Source organism: Manis pentadactyla, chromosome 9 (genome assembly GCF_030020395.1).
Source record: "Manis pentadactyla isolate mManPen7 chromosome 9, mManPen7.hap1, whole genome shotgun sequence".
In the NCBI taxonomy this organism is placed as follows: domain Eukaryota; kingdom Metazoa; phylum Chordata; class Mammalia; order Pholidota; family Manidae; genus Manis; species Manis pentadactyla.
Genome location: NC_080027.1, coordinates 126,357,044 through 126,377,575, shown reverse-complemented (window position 1 = coordinate 126,377,575; position 20,532 = coordinate 126,357,044). Strand labels below are relative to the sequence as shown.

At 41.0% G+C, this 20,532-nt stretch overlaps 1 protein-coding gene across 1 annotated transcript in view; it reads right to left on the bottom strand.

Moving 5' to 3' along the window:
• Positions 1-12,180, bottom strand: part of KIF14 (kinesin family member 14) — a 46,002-nt gene extending 33,822 nt beyond the window's left edge. The window contains exons 1-9 of the mRNA XM_036909461.2: positions 11,050-12,180; positions 9,130-9,384; positions 8,339-8,426; positions 4,532-4,630; positions 3,507-3,559; positions 2,651-2,681; positions 2,106-2,213; positions 1,180-1,296; positions 752-867 (exon numbers count right to left, since the gene is read on the bottom strand). Of these exons, the coding sequence (XP_036765356.2) occupies positions 752-867; positions 1,180-1,296; positions 2,106-2,213; positions 2,651-2,681; positions 3,507-3,559; positions 4,532-4,630; positions 8,339-8,426; positions 9,130-9,384; positions 11,050-12,095 (1,913 nt within the window). The 5' untranslated portion in view covers positions 12,096-12,180. The remainder of the gene's footprint in view (positions 1-751; positions 868-1,179; positions 1,297-2,105; positions 2,214-2,650; positions 2,682-3,506; positions 3,560-4,531; positions 4,631-8,338; positions 8,427-9,129; positions 9,385-11,049) is intronic.
• Positions 12,181-20,532: the final 8,352 nt, after the last annotated feature.

Sequence of the window (20,532 nt, the reverse complement as noted above, 5' to 3'; positions counted from 1 at the left end):
TTTTGTTTTCTACTATATGCAAAAAAGCCTTATTTAAGGGGAAAGAAAGTATAAGACTAAAGAGTCAATATTAATGCAGAATGAATTTTACGACTCTTAATTTTCAAAAGGCATTTAAAAAAAAAAACACATCTTCCCTTATAGGTGCTGAGGTGGCAATTATAATAACCAATTACAAAGACATTGCTGTCAAGCAGAGATGTAGTCCTTATCAGAACTTAGTATCAATGCTTATCAGAATTGCATATTATATCTATACAGATGTGATGTGAATGTAGTGTGTCTGAAATTAAATACATATTCATTAATGAAAACACTTACTGAACACTTGTATGCCAGTACACACTAAGCAAACAAAACTATTCGATTTCACTTCACATGCAGGAATATGTGTGGTGATACCACATATGCTCAAACACTAGGCACTGGTAACTAACAGCTGACAACTTACACTGACACAGCACACCCTGGGTATTAAGAGTTGTACATTAATCATTAGTCCTCACTATGACCCTAACAGATAGATATTGATATTATCCCCATTTTACAGATGAAGAAACAGCTACAGTACTAAGCGACTTATTTGGCCAAAGTCACATAGCTCATAGGATACCAGGCTGAGACTCAAATCTTAGCTCTAGAATTCAGACCCCTTCTCCTCTGTGCAAAAGTTCTAGGAAGTCAGTCTATGGCTCTTTTCCCACAGTATCCATCACATCTCATGCAATGCTTTACACTTCAAGATACTTGCCATGTGAGAACAGATTCACGATAAGGAATAAAAACTCTCTTTCGGTTTGCTTGCTCAGAGAGTGCAGATATAACTTTTCCCAAAGTCAGCAAGGACTTGTTAATACTCACACCTTCCTGTATACAAAAGGAAAAAAAATTTAACTGGCTCAGCAATAAGTGTATTTCACAAAATATATTTCTTCCCTCATAAGTAAATACTTTCCCCATAAACTACCAACTTCCTTATGACTCAAAATTTACTAATTTCCTTTGAAAAAGTCACCATCACCAGAAAATACGGCTCTCTCTTTAAACCTCAGTAATGCAGTCTATAAACTAGATAAAGATAATTTGGGTTTTTTTGGTTAAACATATTTAATTTGTAGTCTCCAAAAATAATGCCTGGAGGAACAAGTTTCATCAAAATAGGAAAAGCACCACATTCACCTTCAGTCGGTCTCCACTACTTTGAGCTGTGCAGCAGCGTTCGCTGCCGGCCAGGTCAATCAGGTTTATGCGGCTTGTGATTCTGTGATCATGTTCTTCCCCTTCCACAAATTCTGTCTGTAGCAAAATGATATTGAAATAATATATCATAAGTTATTTGCTGACTTGCTATCAATATGTCTTCAAAAGGGAAAGTTACACAAGATTACAAACCCCTCATTTATTTTTGAAACTACCCCTCTTGAATCAGTGATAATCTATAATGCATAAATATTCAAGAAAACATTGAGCAGTGCTTGCCAAAATAAAAGAAATGACTTTAAAGGGTTTACAAACCCACAACTACCCACTTATATTAAGGAAACAATCGTAAGTAGAGAAAAAGATGTTTATCCCAGCAGTAAAGTAGCAAAGTATTTAAATGCAATGTAAATGTCTAAAACAGTAGAGAAAAACTTGAGGAATTATAATAGTCAACAGAGTATCATGTAGTTATGAAAAATGATATTTTGCAAAGAATTTTAATAGCATAAAATTACTGCAGAGTTGAAGTATGATTGTAAAACAACTAAAAGATTATACACCAAAATATTTAGAGTAGTTTTATTTGAGTAGTGGAAACTATGGCTGAATTTTTAAAAATTTTTTACTTTCTCATGTTTTTCCAAATGCTGTATAATTACCATATATTATTAATAACATATTATATTTGATAAATCAGTATTGATTTTAAAAAGTGAGAAAAAACATTCTGCCATATACACCAAAAGTCAGAGTTATTGTGTATGTTTCCCAAAATCCAATTATGTTATGTATTTATATGACTGTACTTTCACCTTTGATTTAAAGAAGAAAATAAGAAAAACATTAAACTTGAATATAAGTTTTACTATCTTACCTAAGAAAACAATGGGCAAAAAGCGTACCTTGGTCTGGGTCATCACCAGGGTGAGCACCGAGTGAGACCGGGAGCTCTTATCGTTCATGCCGGTCGCGGCGGTGGCTCTTTGCTTGTTGCCCAGCTCCAGCCAGCTCTAGGAGGAACAGAGGGGGGTCAGGCCTGCGGACTGTAGTTCACTGGAGCAGGTGAAAGAACAACAGAGTTGGGTACGCGCATATGGTATTATACACATCATGATTAGTTTACAACATGAAATTATTAATGTTTATTTAATAATAATACATTCCATTTTCTATTTTTTTCTGTCACAGAAATCTGAATCAGGAAATCATACCTTTAAAAGGCCACTTCTACAACTCTAAACTGACATGATAGCCAATTTTTATTTTTAATTCAGAAGAGTAATTCTTTTGATTAAAGTTTAACAAAAAAATGAGTTCAAGATAAAGTGACAAGATAATAAGATTAACCTTTTATTTATGCAAACAGCAATTAAGGAGAAATATTCTTATATTTATGATTATGTATTTTCTATCTAGTGGAAAGAAGACAAACTATAATCAATCTTACCTGGATATCAGAGTAAGAACTGACAACATTCCTATTTTCAAAAAGTAAAAACACAAAATCGATTTTACTGATGATTATACTCTTGTTCTTATAAAATAATAACCTTTTAATTACATAATTACTTTCTGAATGCCATAGTGGAATAATTCATAGATACTATTATACTAATTTTCACAGAATGTTTTATTTTCTCAATTCTTAAAGGTAGGAAATAATGCTCTAATTTTACCAAAAAGTAACATTTTTCATAACATAATGAAGCACCTTAACATTATAACATTCAAGTCTAAATCAGAAGACCAAAAGATATACTTTAACACATATGTACGTGCATAGGTACACCTGTGTGTACACGAGGGTGTGGGTATGTTGGTGTATATGGGTCTCAGCACAATCCAAGAGTTATCAAACAGAGCTGAATCCACAGCCAATCAGTTTTCCTTGCCTTTAAGAAAAGCATTTGGAGTGTTGAAACACAAAGTAAATGACTCTTAGTCTGTTTCAAATTAACACTGAATTCATCTTAGCACGTTCTCCCCTCTACAGCTTAAAGTAATAGATATAAAAGGGAAGGCTTCACTCAATGGGGAAAGCAGGAGGTGAAAGGGAGGAATATCAAGTATTTCATACTCAGTATTACTAATACTGTACAGGTGCTGTAAAGATATAAACAAATATAAAATCAAGCAGCTAATACTCTATTTGGAAAGACAAAGAAAATTTAATTGGATAATACTAGGGGTAGAAGCCTGAACAGTTACCCAGGGTTCCAAAGCTGGGGAGGCAAACGAGAACAACACTCATTCCAGTCACTGGTTTTCTCCTCCCTGCTCTTCCCGCAGAGCCAAACACTTACGTGGACAGGGCTTCCACGTACGGTCCAGTGATCGGATGCTCCCTGACTCTCAGCTAGAAGCAGCAAACATGAACATCATTAAGAGCATGGCAAATATTTCATATAAAGTAATTTAAATGATTTTTTCTACATTTCAACTTTAAAGAAATTTGTCTTTACCCAGAAATAAATATAAAGATTCTCACAAAAGCAAATTTGGAAGGCATAAAACTGCTTGTTTCTATATGACCAACCATCTATATTTGTACAATATCCAACAGTCTACCACAGCATCAAGTATCTTACTAGTTCTTAAGTCCTGCAGTAGCTATTATTTATATGCTTTTAGATCTCTCTCTAAAATATGTTCAATGAATTTCAGTTAAATTCTTTTCAGTTTTACACAAACTTTGTGACCAGAAATTTTAAAACACACTGAAGTCATAGAAGAAAATGTCAAGTTTTGTTTAAGTTTCTTATTACCAATATTAAACTGCACGACCTTGGGCAAGTTGAGTGACCTCTTTAGATTTTAGTTTTGTGCTCGCCAAGGCCCTTTCCAAAATTTTACATTTTAATAGTAGTTTTTAAAAAGCTTATGTATTTGTGAAACTTACTACTTCATGGAAAATATTATCTTTAAGATGTCAATTTGTTAAGTAACCCAGTGAAATATATATCTATAATAACAATACAATTTTTAAATTTTTTATTGCTTTATGTCTTTAAAGACTTTTAGGGATGTGGTATTTGACTTGAGAGGTCCAAGTAAATTTTGGAACACATATTTTATCTTTAACTTTTACATAATATTGCTTGAAACAATAAGAAGCCAAATTTAATAACTAATCTAATTTCTGCTAACAATAATGTTCAGCTTATTTACTAGATAACAGAGTGGTTAGACTATAGATCCCAAGTATCTACCAAATAATTATCATATAATAGCATTTTAGCAAAAATTTAAGCCATATCATCTTGAGAACACAATTACATGCATTTATAAAAATAAATTAAAAATAAATAATAAATAGGTTTAATCTTACTGGTTGTCTTCTCTGCCCATTTTCACCTTTACAAACCAGAAGATCATGAATTTTTTCATTATATACTTCGAAGAAGCTCATTTCAAGGTGATAGCTGACCTAGTAGGAGGAATAGAAGTCATAGATTTATTATAACAGAATTTATTATTTATTATAATAAAAGCATGTCATTTATTTTTAAAAGTCCTTGCATTTTTTGCAAACCATGTATCTGATAAGGGTCTAATATCCAGAATATGCAAACAACTCTTACAACTCAACAACCCAAAGACAAGCAACCCAATTAAAAATGGGCAAAGGACCTGGGTGGACACTTCTCCAAAGAAGACACACAAATAGCCAACAAGCACAGGTAAAGGTGTACCACATCACTAGTCAGTAGGGAAATGCACATCGAAAGCACAATGAGAAACCACTTCACACCCACTGGGATAACTGTAATCAAAGAAATGGAAACAACAAATGTTGAAAATGTGGAGAAACTGGAACCCTCCTTCATTGCTGGTAGGGATGTAAAATGATGCAGCCATGGTGGAAAAAGTTGGCAGTTCCTCAAAAGTTTAAACAGAATTACCAAATGACCCAGCAATTTCACTTCTATCTACCCAAAAGAACTGAATATAAATTCAACAAGCAGTTATTCAGATAGTAAAATTCCACCTAATGTTCACAGCTACATTATTCACAGTTGCCAAGACAGAAACAACTTAATGTCCATCAACTGATGAATGAACAGACAAAACTGATGTAGCCATCCAGTGGAGTATTTTTTGGCCATGAAAAAGAATGAAGTATTGATGCATGCTATTAACATTGATGAACCTCCAACAGACTATGTGAGTAAAAGCAGCCTGATATAAAGGTCACATACCACATGATACTTCATTTATATGAAATGTCCACAAGAGGCAAAACTCTACAGACAGAAAGCAGATTCGTGGTTACCAGGGGTAGTGGGAAGGTGAATGGGTTGTAAATGTTTAATGACTAAAAGGTCTCCTTTGAGGAGCATGAAAATGTTTTGGAACCAGATAGAAGTGGTGTTAGCACATTATGAATGTGCTAAATTACACTAAATTTTACACTTTAAGTTGGTTGATTTTATCTCAAAAAATATTTTAAATTTGAACAACCAAAGTTCTTGCATTTCTTACTAATTTCTAGGTAGGGTTTAGTTCAATCCAATGAGTACCTGCCTACTACGTGTATGGCTGTAGGCTATGGTCTGAAGGACACAAAGTGTAAGACAAGGTTCTTGACCATGAGGTTCCATTTCAGAGAATATAATGTACCCTCTAATAAATAAGACAGAGCAATTGAAAATTAAGAAACAAAATGAAAAATCATGACTATAAATAAAATAACAATCAAAAAGGGAGAACTAAGACATACAAATAGCCAACAAGCTCAGGAAAAGGTGCTCCATATCACTGGTCAGTAGGGAAATGCAAATCAAAAGCACAAGGAGAAAAAGGATGTGAGGCATGAGAGACGGAGTGGACTGTATCCCGTGTGTTGACATTTCATCTTAAATTGGGATCTTAAATTAGTAATCCTTGACTGGGGCAGAAAGCAGTCATCAGACAAAGCAGAGCTGAGCGTCTCCTCCTTGTGACTCTGAAAGACAGAGAACAAAGGCCAGAAAGAGGAACATTTGCTTCCAGAAAGCTTTTTCGAGAGGGCATGAGAGGGCATGGTTTCCTTATTAGAGGAATTAATTTCTTCCAATAATAACAGAACTGGAAGCTTGAAAAGAGCCTCAAAGAGATTTAGGTTCAATTCACAAATAATTTATTGGACCACACCAGGCACAAAGCACCCTCTAGGTGTTGCGGGAGAATCTGAGATGAGCCGGATATAGTCTTCATCCTCAAAGAACGCACAGTCTAATCAGAGATGCAGTCCAGTACATGAGGGACACAAGACAGAGAACATGGTCAGCAGCATGGGAGAAAAACAAAGCACTTCCAGATAAACAGACTGGACTGTGCTCTGGGGGCTCCAGGGAGTCTTAGAGATGAAAATGTAAGGGGAGATGAGCTGGGAAAGCTGTTTAGGTACACACGGTAAAGGACCATACTTTCTCTTCTGCTCTGAGGCTCCTGCCATCTGCTGGCTACACCACCTTCTATCACCCGCGTCCACACTATTACCCTCTACCACCCTGAATAATTCCAAAGTTGACACAATCACAATGACTGAGTTGGGCCCACTAGGTACCAAGCACTATTCAGAACCTTTTACATAAACTTCAACCATTTAATCCTCACAACGAGCCTCTGAGAAAGGTATCATCGCCATCTTCCTTATTTTCCGTGCTGAGGCCTGGAGAGAAGTAAAGTGTTCAAGGTCACGCTTCTACTAAAATGATGGAGTTTGGATTCAAACTGTCTTTCTCCAACATCCACACTCCATCGTGCGCCCCTTGTTCAGCCCTACTGCCATTACCTTAGTCCCGGTCCTGGCCGCGCCTTCCCCAAGTGGCCTACAAATCCCACACTGGTCTCCCTGCATCCAGCTCTCCTTCCCCTCAATCCACTCTCCACACTGCAACCAGAGCACCTTTTTTCTTTCTAAGAGCAAGTATGATCATTTAACGTCCCTGCTTAAAATCCTTCCCAAGCCTGCTGGATTCCTGGAAGCATGGCTCATGAAGCCCTTCATGCCGAGTTCTGCCTGCCTCCCAGTTTCATCTCTTATCACCCTCCACCCTCAAATTCCAAGCATAAAGCAAAGCAAACAATTCATAGATTCCCAAAGGCTCCCGACTTTCTTGCTTTTGAATCTTAGTACATGCTGCTCCCCCTGCCTAGAATGTCCTTCCCCCCTTCTCCAAGCTAGTAACTGTTGTTTCCTTCAAAAATAAGACAAGTTGAAAAAAATAAATAAACTGAGTTGTTCCCTTCTCTAAGAAAAATCTGTCTCCTACCAAGCTTACATATCTCACAGCATGCTGTTCTTATTCTATCACTGTATTTAATTTATTTAACATGTAATTGATTGCACTTGGCTATTTACTGCCCCATTTCTCCATTACAATCTCTTAACTACAGGGACTGAGGCTTTTGACTCCATACTCCCAAATCTAGCACAATATTTTCCCAACTTCCCTTATCATAAGAATTCCTAAGGGAAAGTAAGAAAATTATATATTCCCAGGCTCTACCCTAGACCAACTGAATCACAACCTCCAGAAGAGATTTTTAGCAAGTACATGTATGTACACACACACACAGAGCCTCTGACACATTAGTGTTGATTCTTATGATCAAGCAAATTTGGGGAGAAGTGGTCTAACAGACTGCCTGGCAGACAGCAGACGCTCACCAAATACTTGCTGAATGTCTGATTAAGTGAGAAGGGAAGCCAGCAGAGACATTTCAAGTGGACGGCAGTGGGAAAAGAGTAGCTTCTGAAGTCAAATCTGGTTCAAACTCCTGCTTCACCACTCTCTCTCTGCTTCATGTTGTCCTGAAGTTTACACCTACTGCCTTTAGGTAAGCCTGTGTGCCTGCCTGACCATGCAGACGCGTGGAATGGTGCTTAACCAGCGGGAGCCATGCTCAGACATCAAATAAGGCAGAGAAAGCTGGGGAAGATAGAAGAGATGATCCCACCATTCTAAACAAGCATGAATTTAGAATCCCCACCCTCTCTCCATACCCCACTGTTCTGCAGGGAAGTGGTCTAGAAATTAGAACCACATCTTCCACTGAGTACTTCTTGAGTGGCCATGACTCTGATTTTAATTTGATTGGACTGGTTTCTAGTCTAATGTAAAGGCTTGCAGATACGATGAGAACATACCTCTTGGGTTTGCTTTCTGGCTACCTTAGCACAAAGATCTTCACAAAATCTGGGAATTATTCCTGGTTCTTCATTAAATCCCATCATCCTGGAAAATACATTATGAATGGGGAAAGTAAAACCAGTTTTTTGTAATTCTTTTTGGGGAATTGGGGTAGGGAGGAAATGGGGAATAAGCTAATTAAATGTCATCATGAATATCTAAGAACCTGGGGTCTGGAGTCAATCTGCCCTGAGTTCAAATCTTGATTTTGCTACTTATTTCCTCTGTGACCTAGGGCAAGATACTTACCCCAGGAAACCTCAATTTCCTCTTCTGTAAAACAGGAATAAATAAGAACTACAGAATTCAGAGGGTGGTTGTGCAAAAGTACAAGCTGAGCCTTAGCACAGTGCCTGAGCTCTAGTAAGAACTCCGTGAATGTCAGCTGCTATGAAACCTCTGGGTGTTTCCCTCTAGGACAAGGACTATTACCATACCATTTATTAGATGACCCACTTTTCATTCTCACAGTAATACTTACAAAACCTCTCTGGGCTTCATTTACACAGAAATATAATTTACAGTAAAATGAACTAATGATACTTAAAAGGTAAACAGGACCTTATGCATAAACTGAAGCCCAGAGGTTAAGTAACTTGCCCAAGTTTGCAGAACTAGCATGTAAAACGGATGAGATTTGAGACCAGATATGTGAGCCTTCAAAATTACATTCTTTCTATCAAACCACGCTGCTTTTCACAAAAGATTTAAGCCTTGCTGAGTAATTATTATTTGTCATAAAACTTACGTATACGATTTTCCAGAGCCAGTCTGACCATAGGCAAAGAGACAGGTATTGTAGCCTTCAAAGGCTCGTTCTAGGAGCGGTGCTGCTAGAGTCTCATAAACGGTTGTCTGGCCAGCATAGTGAGGGTGACGCTCATCGAAAGACCAGAATGAAACATCGTAGGTGAAGCCATAAACTTGTTTCATGTCAGGACGCTCCACAGCAACTTCTTCCCCAGCCAGGAAGACCACCTGGAGGGCTTTCGCAATCTTCTCTCTTTAAAAAGAAACACAAAGAAAAATAACAAGTTGCCTTAATTATTTTGAGCATTATTACCATAGAATATAATAAGGACCTCCCAACTAGTTCAATGTAACATCCGTCCAGAGCAAGATAATCCTTCAGCGGAAAATGTCAATCAGCAAACATAATTACAGTGGGTTTCCAAAATATATTTCCTGTACTCCAGTGCCACCACGCAAAGGAAAAATGGAGCTCCAGGCTGCTTGTCCAGAAAACCTACCCTATTTTTACAGGATTTTCTATTTTCCTTTTTCTCTTGAGCTCTACCGTTTCCCATCCCACCTATTATAATCCACCTATATATACACTTTTTAGCTCAAATCTGGAAACTTATTGTTCATGTAAAGAAATTTTGGAGGTACACATCTACATAAAAATGGCATAAAATGCAAATACAATTTCAACAAACTCAGTTAAACATACTTTTGAGCCATAAGTCTCTTGGTTACTAGCTATTGTTACTGTTAATCCACAAGACCCTCCTTGCTTTAGATGCTCTCTCTGAAAATCACGGAGCTACACGTCCATCCATCTCCCATCTCAGACTCTGGTAGAAATCTTTCACTTACTGCAGATCTGCAGAAAAACACTCAGTCCTTGTCTGGCGCCAGATCTCTCTCTGCCCCCTTCAGACCAGAATCCATCCTGGAAACCACCGGCCTCCTCAGGCCGACCAGAGGCCCGCACCCTGGTCCAGCTCACCAGGCGTGGAGGCGGGTCTGGGGCACCGGGTCCCCCACTGCATTCTCATCAGGGTTGCCGCTCACCACGGGTCCGGCCCCAGCAGCTGTTCTGTCACCCCGCCTCCCACCACGGTTCTTGAGCCTTTCCTGTTAGGTCTCCCCACTCTCCCGACCAACTCACCCCGAATTCTCCCTTCATCACTAACCCCACATTTTCACTAAAAGGCTTTATAGCACTGTAGAATTCGCCTAGTTCAAGGAAACCTTGTTAAACCAAGCCTTCAGATTCAAACTACTGGTTCCTGCCCGCACTGCGGTGTCACCATATGCCCTTCTAACTTGCCTAGATACACAATGAAGTTAAAAACTATTGACTCAGGTTTTTTAGTCATCCTATGAAATACTTTCAAATAATTAGCTATCACATTCCCATTTTGTCATGTCCAGCTTTTTCAACCCTACCCATAATCTGTGACTGTCTCACCCACAATCATTTTGGAGAGAGATTATTTTGCCATCAACCCCCAATCTAATCAATTACTGCATTTATAACCACCGTGTATCAGAGATGAGGGTGAGGATGACCACCACTCCGGAAAGGGTTTTGGAAGAACCTCGGCACGAGTGACCTGTTAGGGTTCTTTTCAAGGGGAAAAGTAGAAGACCCCATCGTACACTGCAGATTTGAAAGACTGCATTAGAGACTTAAGTCATTTAGACTTTTCAAAAGCAGCTTATCCAGAGAAATTTACATCTGCAAAATATGATTTCAATTTTTAAATTTTATAGACAGTCATCAAAAATAATCAACATACTACAGCTAAACCTGGAAGTTCTCACTACCTAAGAACATTACCAACAGGTTTCCAGATGCATGAATACACCGGCTTTCCAAAGCAGGCAGAAATTAGACAGGCACGAACTTGGCATTAGAATTTAAAGAGGTGTGACCTACCTCTTGCTGAAAGGCCTTACGCGAACTGCCACTCTCACTTGACTGTTCTCTCCTTTTAGGGGGTCTGCTCCTGGACAGGGGCTCTGAACTGCAGTTCCTTCATCAGGAGGGCATGCATTTTCCAGGGACCCTCCCCTTTCACTTGCAAGAACAGAGCTTCTTGGCTTCCGAGTGACCTGAGGGCGAGGCGCCCTCCCTCTCAGTGTTGGTGCAGCTGGGCTCCTAAGCTGAGACAGGCTGCACTTCAGTGTGAGTTTGGGTTCTGTGAGGCATTTTGTAGGTGTTCTTTTGTCTAAGCCTTCAAACTTTTTAAAAATTTTCACATCTTTCCCCAAACTCCTATGGTTTAAGTTTCCTGTTCCTGACACTTTGATGTCCAACTTGCTCTGAATGGGTTTTGTTGCCAAGGGTCCTGACCTGACCACTGCACCCCGACTCTGGGAACCAGTGGGTGCTCTGCTGTACTTCACTGTGACAGTCTCATTTGTCCCACTGAGGGCAGGAAATGTTTCATTATATTTTTCATTAGCCACCATTTCAATGTCCTTTGGGTTTTCAGCTAAAGGTACAGAAGATGCAACAAAAGACTTATCATTTACAGTCTTTACATTGGTACTAGTTTCCCGTGCAGCACAATCATCTTCTATTCCACCTCCCACATTCTGTGTTGTTTTCCACTTGTCCAGAGAATCGTTAGCACGACGCTGTAACATAAGATGTGTTTCTGTTTTTTCAGTTGTGTCTCCCAACTCACTACCAAGCAAAGACGATTCTTTGTTCCTTGTAACTCTTCTCTGAAGTGTCAATCTACCTACGGGGTTTGGGGTAAGGGGCATATCTCCTGTTTTTTCACAGGCAGAAATGACATAAGTACTATTTATGTCTCTGATTTTACTTGCAGATCGCAGTAATGGATCATCATTTTCACATTCTGACATGTCTGATTTCAAATGCAGCTTAAGCCTGCTGCTGTGGGTACTCTGCTGGGAAGAGGGAACTCCAAGGCTATCGTTGTTATTCCTGTTATGTGCAGGATATACTGACATTGTGGCAGCAGTTATTTTTAAACAGAATTTGTTGAAGAACCTAAACTCTTCTTTGGATATTTATTTGACTTCCAGCCATTTTGTATGTTATTTCCTAATTACCTAAAATTACAAAAACAAAAAAAAATTAGATTGCACAAACTACAGACTTTAAAAATATGAAAACCTTCATTGTGAGTTACTTCACTGAAAGCACCTTCTCAGAGGACTATGTCAGAACAAATCACAAAGCTCCAGCTCAGATACTGTTCGCAAGCAGCTTTAAACAAATCTCCACCCCAGAGAGCTTAGTCTTCACGCAGTAAATATTTACTGAGTCCCCAGCATGTGCAACCCCTCTGATTGATTATATTGATCTCAAAGACAAGACCGCTTGCTGTTCCCATTTCCTAAGTCTAGAAGGAACATACAGATAACTCTTATCAGGCCAAATGTGCCAAATGACTTAAAAGATGTAAAAAGTGCACATCGGAGAAGATGTATGAATGGCCAATAGCACAAAAAGATGCTGCACATCACTAATCATTAAGGAAAAGCAAATTAAAACTACGAGATACACAACACAGCCATTAGGATGGCTACCAATAAAAAACCAGAAGTGTCAGTGAGGATGTGGAGAAAGTGGAGCCCTGTGCACTACTGGGAATGCCAAACGGCTCAGCTGCTGCGGTAAACAGTCTGGAAGCTCCTTTAAAATTAAAATTAGCATTACCGTATGACCCAGCAACTCCACTTTTGGGTATTTAACCAAAAGAACTGAAAGGAGGGTCAGGAAGGGACTATTTGTGCAACCATATTCATTCAGCATTACTCACAACAGCTAAAACATGGAAGCAACCCAAGTGCCCATCTACTGATGAACAGCTTACCAATATTCCTACAATGAAATATTATTCAGCCTTAAAAAGGAAAGAAATTCTTCAATATGCGACAACAGGGCTGAGCATTGAGAACATTAGGCTAAGTAATATAATCCAGTCACAAAAAGCCAAATACTATGACTCCACCTACACAAGGTACTTAGAATAGTTAAAATCATAAAGACAGAAAGTATAATGGTGGTTACCAGGGGCTGGAGGGGAAGGCAAAATGACTTATTATTTAACAGGTATTGGGTTTCAGATTTAAAGATGACAAGAATTATGGGATGGTCGGTGGTGATGGCTGCACAGTCATGCGAGTGTACTTAAGGATGCATGCTTACAAAAATGTACACTTAAAGATGGTCAAGATGGTAAATGCTATGTGGATTTTAACACACATTTTATTTTATAAGTGCACAGGTTTTCTTTTTTAAGTACCCCAGCAGGGGGAGTAGGGAGAGGGACCAACAGAAATCCTAGCATCTAAATGGAAGACTGGAGTAAAGCGTGTTTATTATAATGTTGAATATATGTTAAATACGGGAATGCCTCAAGGAAATTAGTTTGAGAGGTGTCACAAGGCAATTTATTCTCCAGTAACTACCAGAGACAATGAATATGGTAAGTACTGTAAATGAGTTACCTGTGTAGAGAAAAACTATGCAAGACTAGATAGGCAGACAGTCTACCCTTTAGCAGTCAGACAAGGTAGACAGGTGTGTATGTAAATACGTCAACAACATCTATCAGCTTTGATGCTTAAAAGGAAAAGAACCTGCGACCGCCACGAGGCCGGGCTTCCAGTCCTCTCGGCATCACACCGGTTGTAGTCATGTAAACAAGTCTTTTAATTTGCATGCCTGCTTCCACCCTGTAAAATGACACTCGCCGACTCTTCTAAGGATCACAGCTATCAAGGGGCAAACAGTACTTAATTTTTAAGTCTCTTAACGTTTAAATAAATAACAATTATTACCAAGCATTCATCAGGATCTAACATCCCCGCCAACCGTTTAACTCCAAGTATAGCGTCTTCCTACGGAAATACTTTAAAGGCAAGAAAGGGTTCTGGAAACTGCAGCTCAAAGCTACCTGCTTAGAGGGACACACCGAGGCGGCTGCTGGTCAGGCCGTTTGGCCGTGGGGCCCGGGACGGCCAAGGAATAGGTCGCCGCCGACCCCGCAGGCGCGGGGGTGCGTCCTCCGCGAAGCCCCGCGGGCCGTCGGCGACTGTGCCCGCCACGGCCAACCGACGGGGCGGGACCTCGGCGGCTGCGGCTGGGGCCGAGACCGTGGTGTCCGGCATCCCGGCCCCGCGCCCTCCTTCCGGGAACCCGTTCGCCGACCCGGACCCCTGGGCCAGCGGGGCCGCGGGGTTCAGGCCGCCCGCCCGCACCTCCCGACGGCAGGGACGGCCGCCCGCACGCGCCGCCCAGCACCCACGCGTCGCCCCGCGGGGCTCCCCGGCCTCGGAGCCCCTAGGGCCTGTCCCCACGCCACTCACCTGCCCCACCGCCGGCTCGTGCGGCCGCCGCGTTTTGAATGGGCGCCCTGCCTCCTGATTGGCTGCTGGGCGTCGCGTCGGGCGCCGCGCACTCGCTTCCTCCCGCCCCCCGGAAACGCGGTTCGTGGGGTCGCTGGGAGTCGGAACGTGAAACCCACCCCGCCCCCGTCTCCCAGGCAACAGGCCCCGCCCCTCCCGGGCTGGGGACCTCGAGAAGCTCCGGCCCCTACAGTCCGACCCCAGGAGGGCGGGTCTGGCCGCAGCCGGTAGCCGCGAAAACGGGTCAGGAGAGTGACCGTGACTCGGTGGGAAAAAGGAGAGTCCGTCCGCCTCACGTCGAAGACTTCGAGTTGTAAAAATAGTTGCTTGCGCCCAAGCTAATTACAATTGTTATCACTTTTCTTGTATTTCCTACGCAAAACGTGGACGTGGCAATTGCACTGAGTATCTTATTTTCCTTTAGTCCTGAAGATCTGATGAAGTGAATGGTAATAGTATCCTCAGTTTACAGATAACCGAGGCTTAGAGTTAAACTTGGGAAAGATGAGACAACTAGCAAGTGGTGCGACTGGAATTGCAATGCCCATGGCATTAAGGTTTGACCCGGTTTCAGTAAATATTCCAAAAAGATTTTGAAACATGAAAAAGTAACAAAAATACATCCTGACAAATAACCAGATCAATGAGAGGGATTCTAGTCAAACAGGTAAAGCAACAATGTTTTTTTAAATGGCAAGAAGTACAAATAGAAATGTATTCAGTGAGACAGAGAAGCTGGAGGTTGCTCCAATTATATAGGAAAACTGAATAGATGATACTCTAAAATTCACTCTAATCATTCTAAAAATCATTCTAAAATTTAAAGTTATAGAGAAACCACCAGAAAAAAAAGAATATAGTATTTACCAGATCAATGCAAAAAGGACCATTCAGTTTAGAAACAAATGAAGACACAGCAAAGGAAAAGACTGACATCTCAAATACATAAAAATTTTAAACTTATGTATAATTCAAAATAATAAGATGTAAGATAACTAGAAAAATACATTGACTATGACAGATGTAAAGAACTCTTTCAATTTTATAAGGAAAATAGGTTTATATACAGAATAGAAAATAAATATAAAAATGGGCAATGGTATTTCATACAAAAAGTTCACAAACACACAAAAATAATTCATATAAAAATAGAATGTAAATACCCCACCATTAAATGCCAAGTGTAGGAAAAAATGTAGGCACAAATTTAAAAAAAAATTTTTAATCTTGGTGCTGGTGAGTTTACATTAAAATTTAAAGTATACATTTCTAGCGACATAAATTGATATGCTATTTTGAGGGCAGGAACCATATCTGTTCATAGTGTATCCTTAGTGCCTACTATAGGTCTCATATACAGCAGATGCTTACTAAATATTTCTTGAGTAAATAAACCCTTCTTGAAAGTAAAATTATAATGTATTGGAATAACTATAAAGATACTCATACTCTCTAACCTAGTAACTGCACTAGAAAAATTTATTCTAAGAAAATATTTCAGTAGAAACCAAAAAGTATGCAGGAAAATTGTCTATCCATATTGGCTCCAAAATATAAAAAATTGCAATGCCCTAACATGAGAGAGTGAGTTAAATGGTTACAATTGAGGGAAAAAATAATAAATTCTATCACAATGACTCAGTGTCCATTAAGATTATAATTATGAATTATCTAGGACCAGACAGCGTGTGGCCTACAGACCAAACCGTCATCTGCGCTGAGGCTGTGAGCCCGGATGGGGCAGCAGCCTCCCTGTCTCACTCTTGCCTCCCCAGTGCCCGGCACAGAACCATCAGAGGACCTTTATGTACCACTAGCCATAGCTCCCTCTTCTCGTTCATTCTCTCATGGAAGTTAGAAGCTTCCAATTTAATTCAAACCACAGGTTAGTACCCCACAGAGTCAAGAGCCACCTGTGAGTCACTCCAATTTACACAAGAGGGATTTCACTCTTTATGTATGACACTGAGGTGGCATTTCTCTCTTCACATCCTGTCCATGGTTGCGCAGAAGAGAGTCATGTATCCTCTGGGTACCTCATCTGGAAACTGCAGGTGATAACGCTACCTTCCCTGAAGAGTTAGAATGAGGATTAAATTAGATAATATATGCAAAGTGCTGAGCATAGAGCCTGACACAGGATTAATGCTCAATAAATGTAAGCTGCTAGGTTGCATAACCTAAAAAAACTCTCCAAAACCCTGGAAAGCCCTATTCAAAGCTAGTGATGAAGAAGTGGGATTATGCAGTGTTAGGGGTTCTCTGTTGTCATACTAATGACATAGTTTATGAAGGATGAGGATTATGATTTGATCCCTAGAAATAAGCACAAGATGAAATTCAGAATCCTTCGGTAATGGACTCCATGTACTGTATTCAAAACAGAAGAGAGCAATGCAAACCTGTCTCTAAGACGGGAGCACTACCAATCTCCATTTTGCTTCAACTTGATTACTTTTTAAGAGAAAACCAGCAAAAGGAATCTAGAAGATACAGACTCAGCCAGCACAGAGTTCATAGGGTGAGCAACAGGAAGGGACCCCATTTCATTTCGAGCCTCAATTCCTCTGAGTCGGCAGCTAGCATCCCGCCTGATGGGGGACACGGCCCCCTCTCCAACCCCCAGAAGCGGCTGACCTTCTCTCTCTAGTTCAGAAGGAGAGAGTGCTTTTTTACTGCCTAAACAGCAGCTGTTTAAAATATCCTGTATTTTTTTTTATCCTGAATCAGGCTTTTTTTTTTTAAGGTTTCACAAGGAAAACAATTTGGTTTCTACATTCACCCATATCATCGAGTCCCCCGACATACCCCATTGCAGTCACTGTCCATCAGTGTAGTAAGATGCCACAGAGTCACTACTTGTCTTCTCTGTGCCACACTGTCTTCCCCGTGACCCTCTTCCCCACACACACCACGCGCACTAATCATAATACCCCTCAGTCCCCTTCTCCCTCCCTCCCCACCTGCCCTCCCACACCCCTCCCCTTTGGTAACCGCTAGTCCCTTGGAGTCTGTGAGTCTGCTGCTGTTTTGTTCCTTCAGTTTTGCTTCGTTGTTATACTCCACAAATGAAAATGCCCTGTATTTTCAAAGTGGTTTTCCAATTTGCCTCATGTAAGTTACTTTGGGACACTAAAGTCATAAAATCTGCGTGTCCCTCGAATTCCCTCTCTGAGCTTTGGCTTCTCCACCTGGGAAGCGAGGCGATGTCTAGACTGCTAGAGGCAATGATTGCTAGGGAAATCCAGTTAGACGGTACATGGGAAACTGAAAAATGTGACACACTACTGCGTGTGAATTTAAATGAATATACGGTTTAAGTATATACAGTTACTTGTCAAATATTTGTGAGAATTGAAGTAGATAAAGTAAATGAAATTGCAAGCACATTGCATGGAACACAAGGTCTCCACAAAGGTGAACTAAATCAGAATCAGCTGCATCTTTAGTCATCAAAACGAATGCTGTCGACAATGTTTTTTTCTTAGATGCAGATCTTATTTGCCACCTGCTGCAAACCTTCCCTCCTGTAGGCCCTTGTTTAACATGGCCTCCGAGAAATAGGAGTCCCTCTCGATGTGTAGGGCCAGGCCCCACAGCTGTAGGCTGCAGCCATCTCCATCTCCCCGGGGGCCACCCTGCGTCACATACCCCGGCCCCCCACCCTCCCTCCCTCCGCAGCATCTCTCTCATGTGAAAAAATATATAAGGTGCCCCACCCCCACCCGCTCCTCGCTCTCTGGCTCCTTTTCTAGTTCTCCACCCCTCTTTTCAGGCTCCCTCGGAGAGGGCATCACAGGTGCAGACGGGTGCGAGGCTCATGGGATCCACGTGGCAGAGGCCGCGTCAGGCCGGGCTGTCAGCCTGGCAGCTGCAAGTGGTAGAGGCCAGGAGAACGCAAGACTGCGTCCTGAACAAAATACTGAGAAGTGAAGACTGTCATTAAAGCCAAGGGGGAAGCAGGGGCCATTAAGGCCCCCAAATAATCAATCAGGTTCTCGGTGAACACAGCAGTGGAACTGAAGGAGAAGAACCAAGGAGTGAATAGCGTAAGAGAGCCTGGGGCCTGTCCACGAACCTGCTGAGACGCCCACAGCTGCCCCTGGCTGAGGCTAACCACAGATGTGCGGGCAGGGCAGCCATGGCAGGCATGGCACAGGATGCCCTTCTGCTCCTGTGAGCTTCTCAGAGGCTCACTTTCTCTACTTCCTCGCCCCTCCTTCACGTCTCAGTTCACTGCCAGCTACCTTGTACCCAATATCCCCCATTATCATCACAGTAAGAGGCAAGAAAGGTGCAGTTCTGGCTCCTGAGCCTCAGAATTAAACAGGGCTCTGCTTTTTCAAAAAACTACAGATGCCCCTCACCAAGGTCACCAGTCACCTTACCGCCGGCTCTAATAAATGCCGCTCTTCAGACCTTGTGGGATTTGAGCCCTCGGAAGTGCTTAGTATTGTCAGGACTTCATTTTAAATCACTCTTCTGTGTTGTCTGAACTCTCTCTGCTCAGCCCCCGAGTCTCCTACACCCCCTTCTCAGTCTCATTTCATTGCTCTTTATTCAGTGAACTAGGCAGCTAAAGAACAAAAGGGAAGAACTGTTTGGGGACTAGAAATCAGCTTCTTTTCTGGGAAAACTGAGCGTGAAGAACCAATGCAGATGTTCGATTGGATAAATGCCTACAATGGTTGGACCTCTGGCAGCCACTCTGGACCATGAGGTATGGAGAGGTAGGAATGGGAAGGAGCCTGGATCGCTGATGACAGGGAATTCCATATCAAACCCTGGACTACCTACTTCCTGGCTTCTTTCACATAGACAAATATAAACTTCTGTTTTTTAAAAGCCATTTATTTGAGTTTTCTGTTTTTGCAGCCTAATCCTAATTAATACAACTTCCATTACCTACAAAATAAGATTCAAGCATAACTTAAAAGGCCCTGTGATTGGTCCCTGCTCACCATTCCTTCCACCTGATCTCTTACTACAGCCTTCACCCCAATCTCGTCTTGATTCTCAGCCATGTCTAATCACATGTAGTTCTCGGAAGACACCTTTGTGTCTTGCATGTGCTTCTTAGTGCTCACATAGCTATCGGGGAGCACATGCTCTTGGCCTACCTCCACCCTCCCCGGGTCAGAGCCTCTGCTAGGACTCAAGTCCAGACAACAGTTTTCGGAGTTCTCCAACATAAACCAGGCTGACAACAGATGAACCCTTGTGCAAAACCTATCCCAAAGAATCCATAGTTATTCTGAAAATAAAAGCAAGTATTTTTTTTAAATCCACCAGAGGGAGACAAACTGAAAGAAAACACGTAGAAGGCTTTCAGAAGTAAAGCAAGCTCATTGAGCCTTCTAGATTATAAACTATACAGAAAAATGCTTAACTCCTACTAATCGATGGTCTTTTAGGATACATATCTACCATACTCCAACCAATTTCATAATACTGTAATTATTAAAACATGGGCTGTATACATGTAAAAACATGTATTTACCTGCTTTGTAGGTATTCACATGCATGTGGGGTCCACAGCAAAAAAAGGTATGAAACACAATTACTGAATCAAATACTCCTAGGTAGCAATTACTGAGTCTCTTCTTTGTGCAAGATGCATACATTATCTCATTTAATCTCCACAAACCATAAAGCAGGGATTGTTATTGTGAGGATAGCTGTTTGACAGACGAGGGAAACTAAGTTTCCTGGAGGTTAAATAACCTGCCTGATATTCTATGACTCTTAAGTTGCAGGGCCAGGGTCAGAACTCGGGAAACTGGGCACCACTGCCTGGTACTGCCCTGCTACTCTGATCTGCTCTTTTACAAAGATTCTGTCTGGGTCTCAGATTTTTGTGACTGCATGATAAGCCCAAGCATTAGACAAACATAAAGGCCATTTAAAGTTGGTCACATTTTGTATTTTTTTCCTAAATTCTAACACGTATCAGCCCAAGAATATTGGAAGTATGTACAATCACATGCTTGTACTTTTGGACGTGGTCTGGTTGACAAAATCTATGAATTTG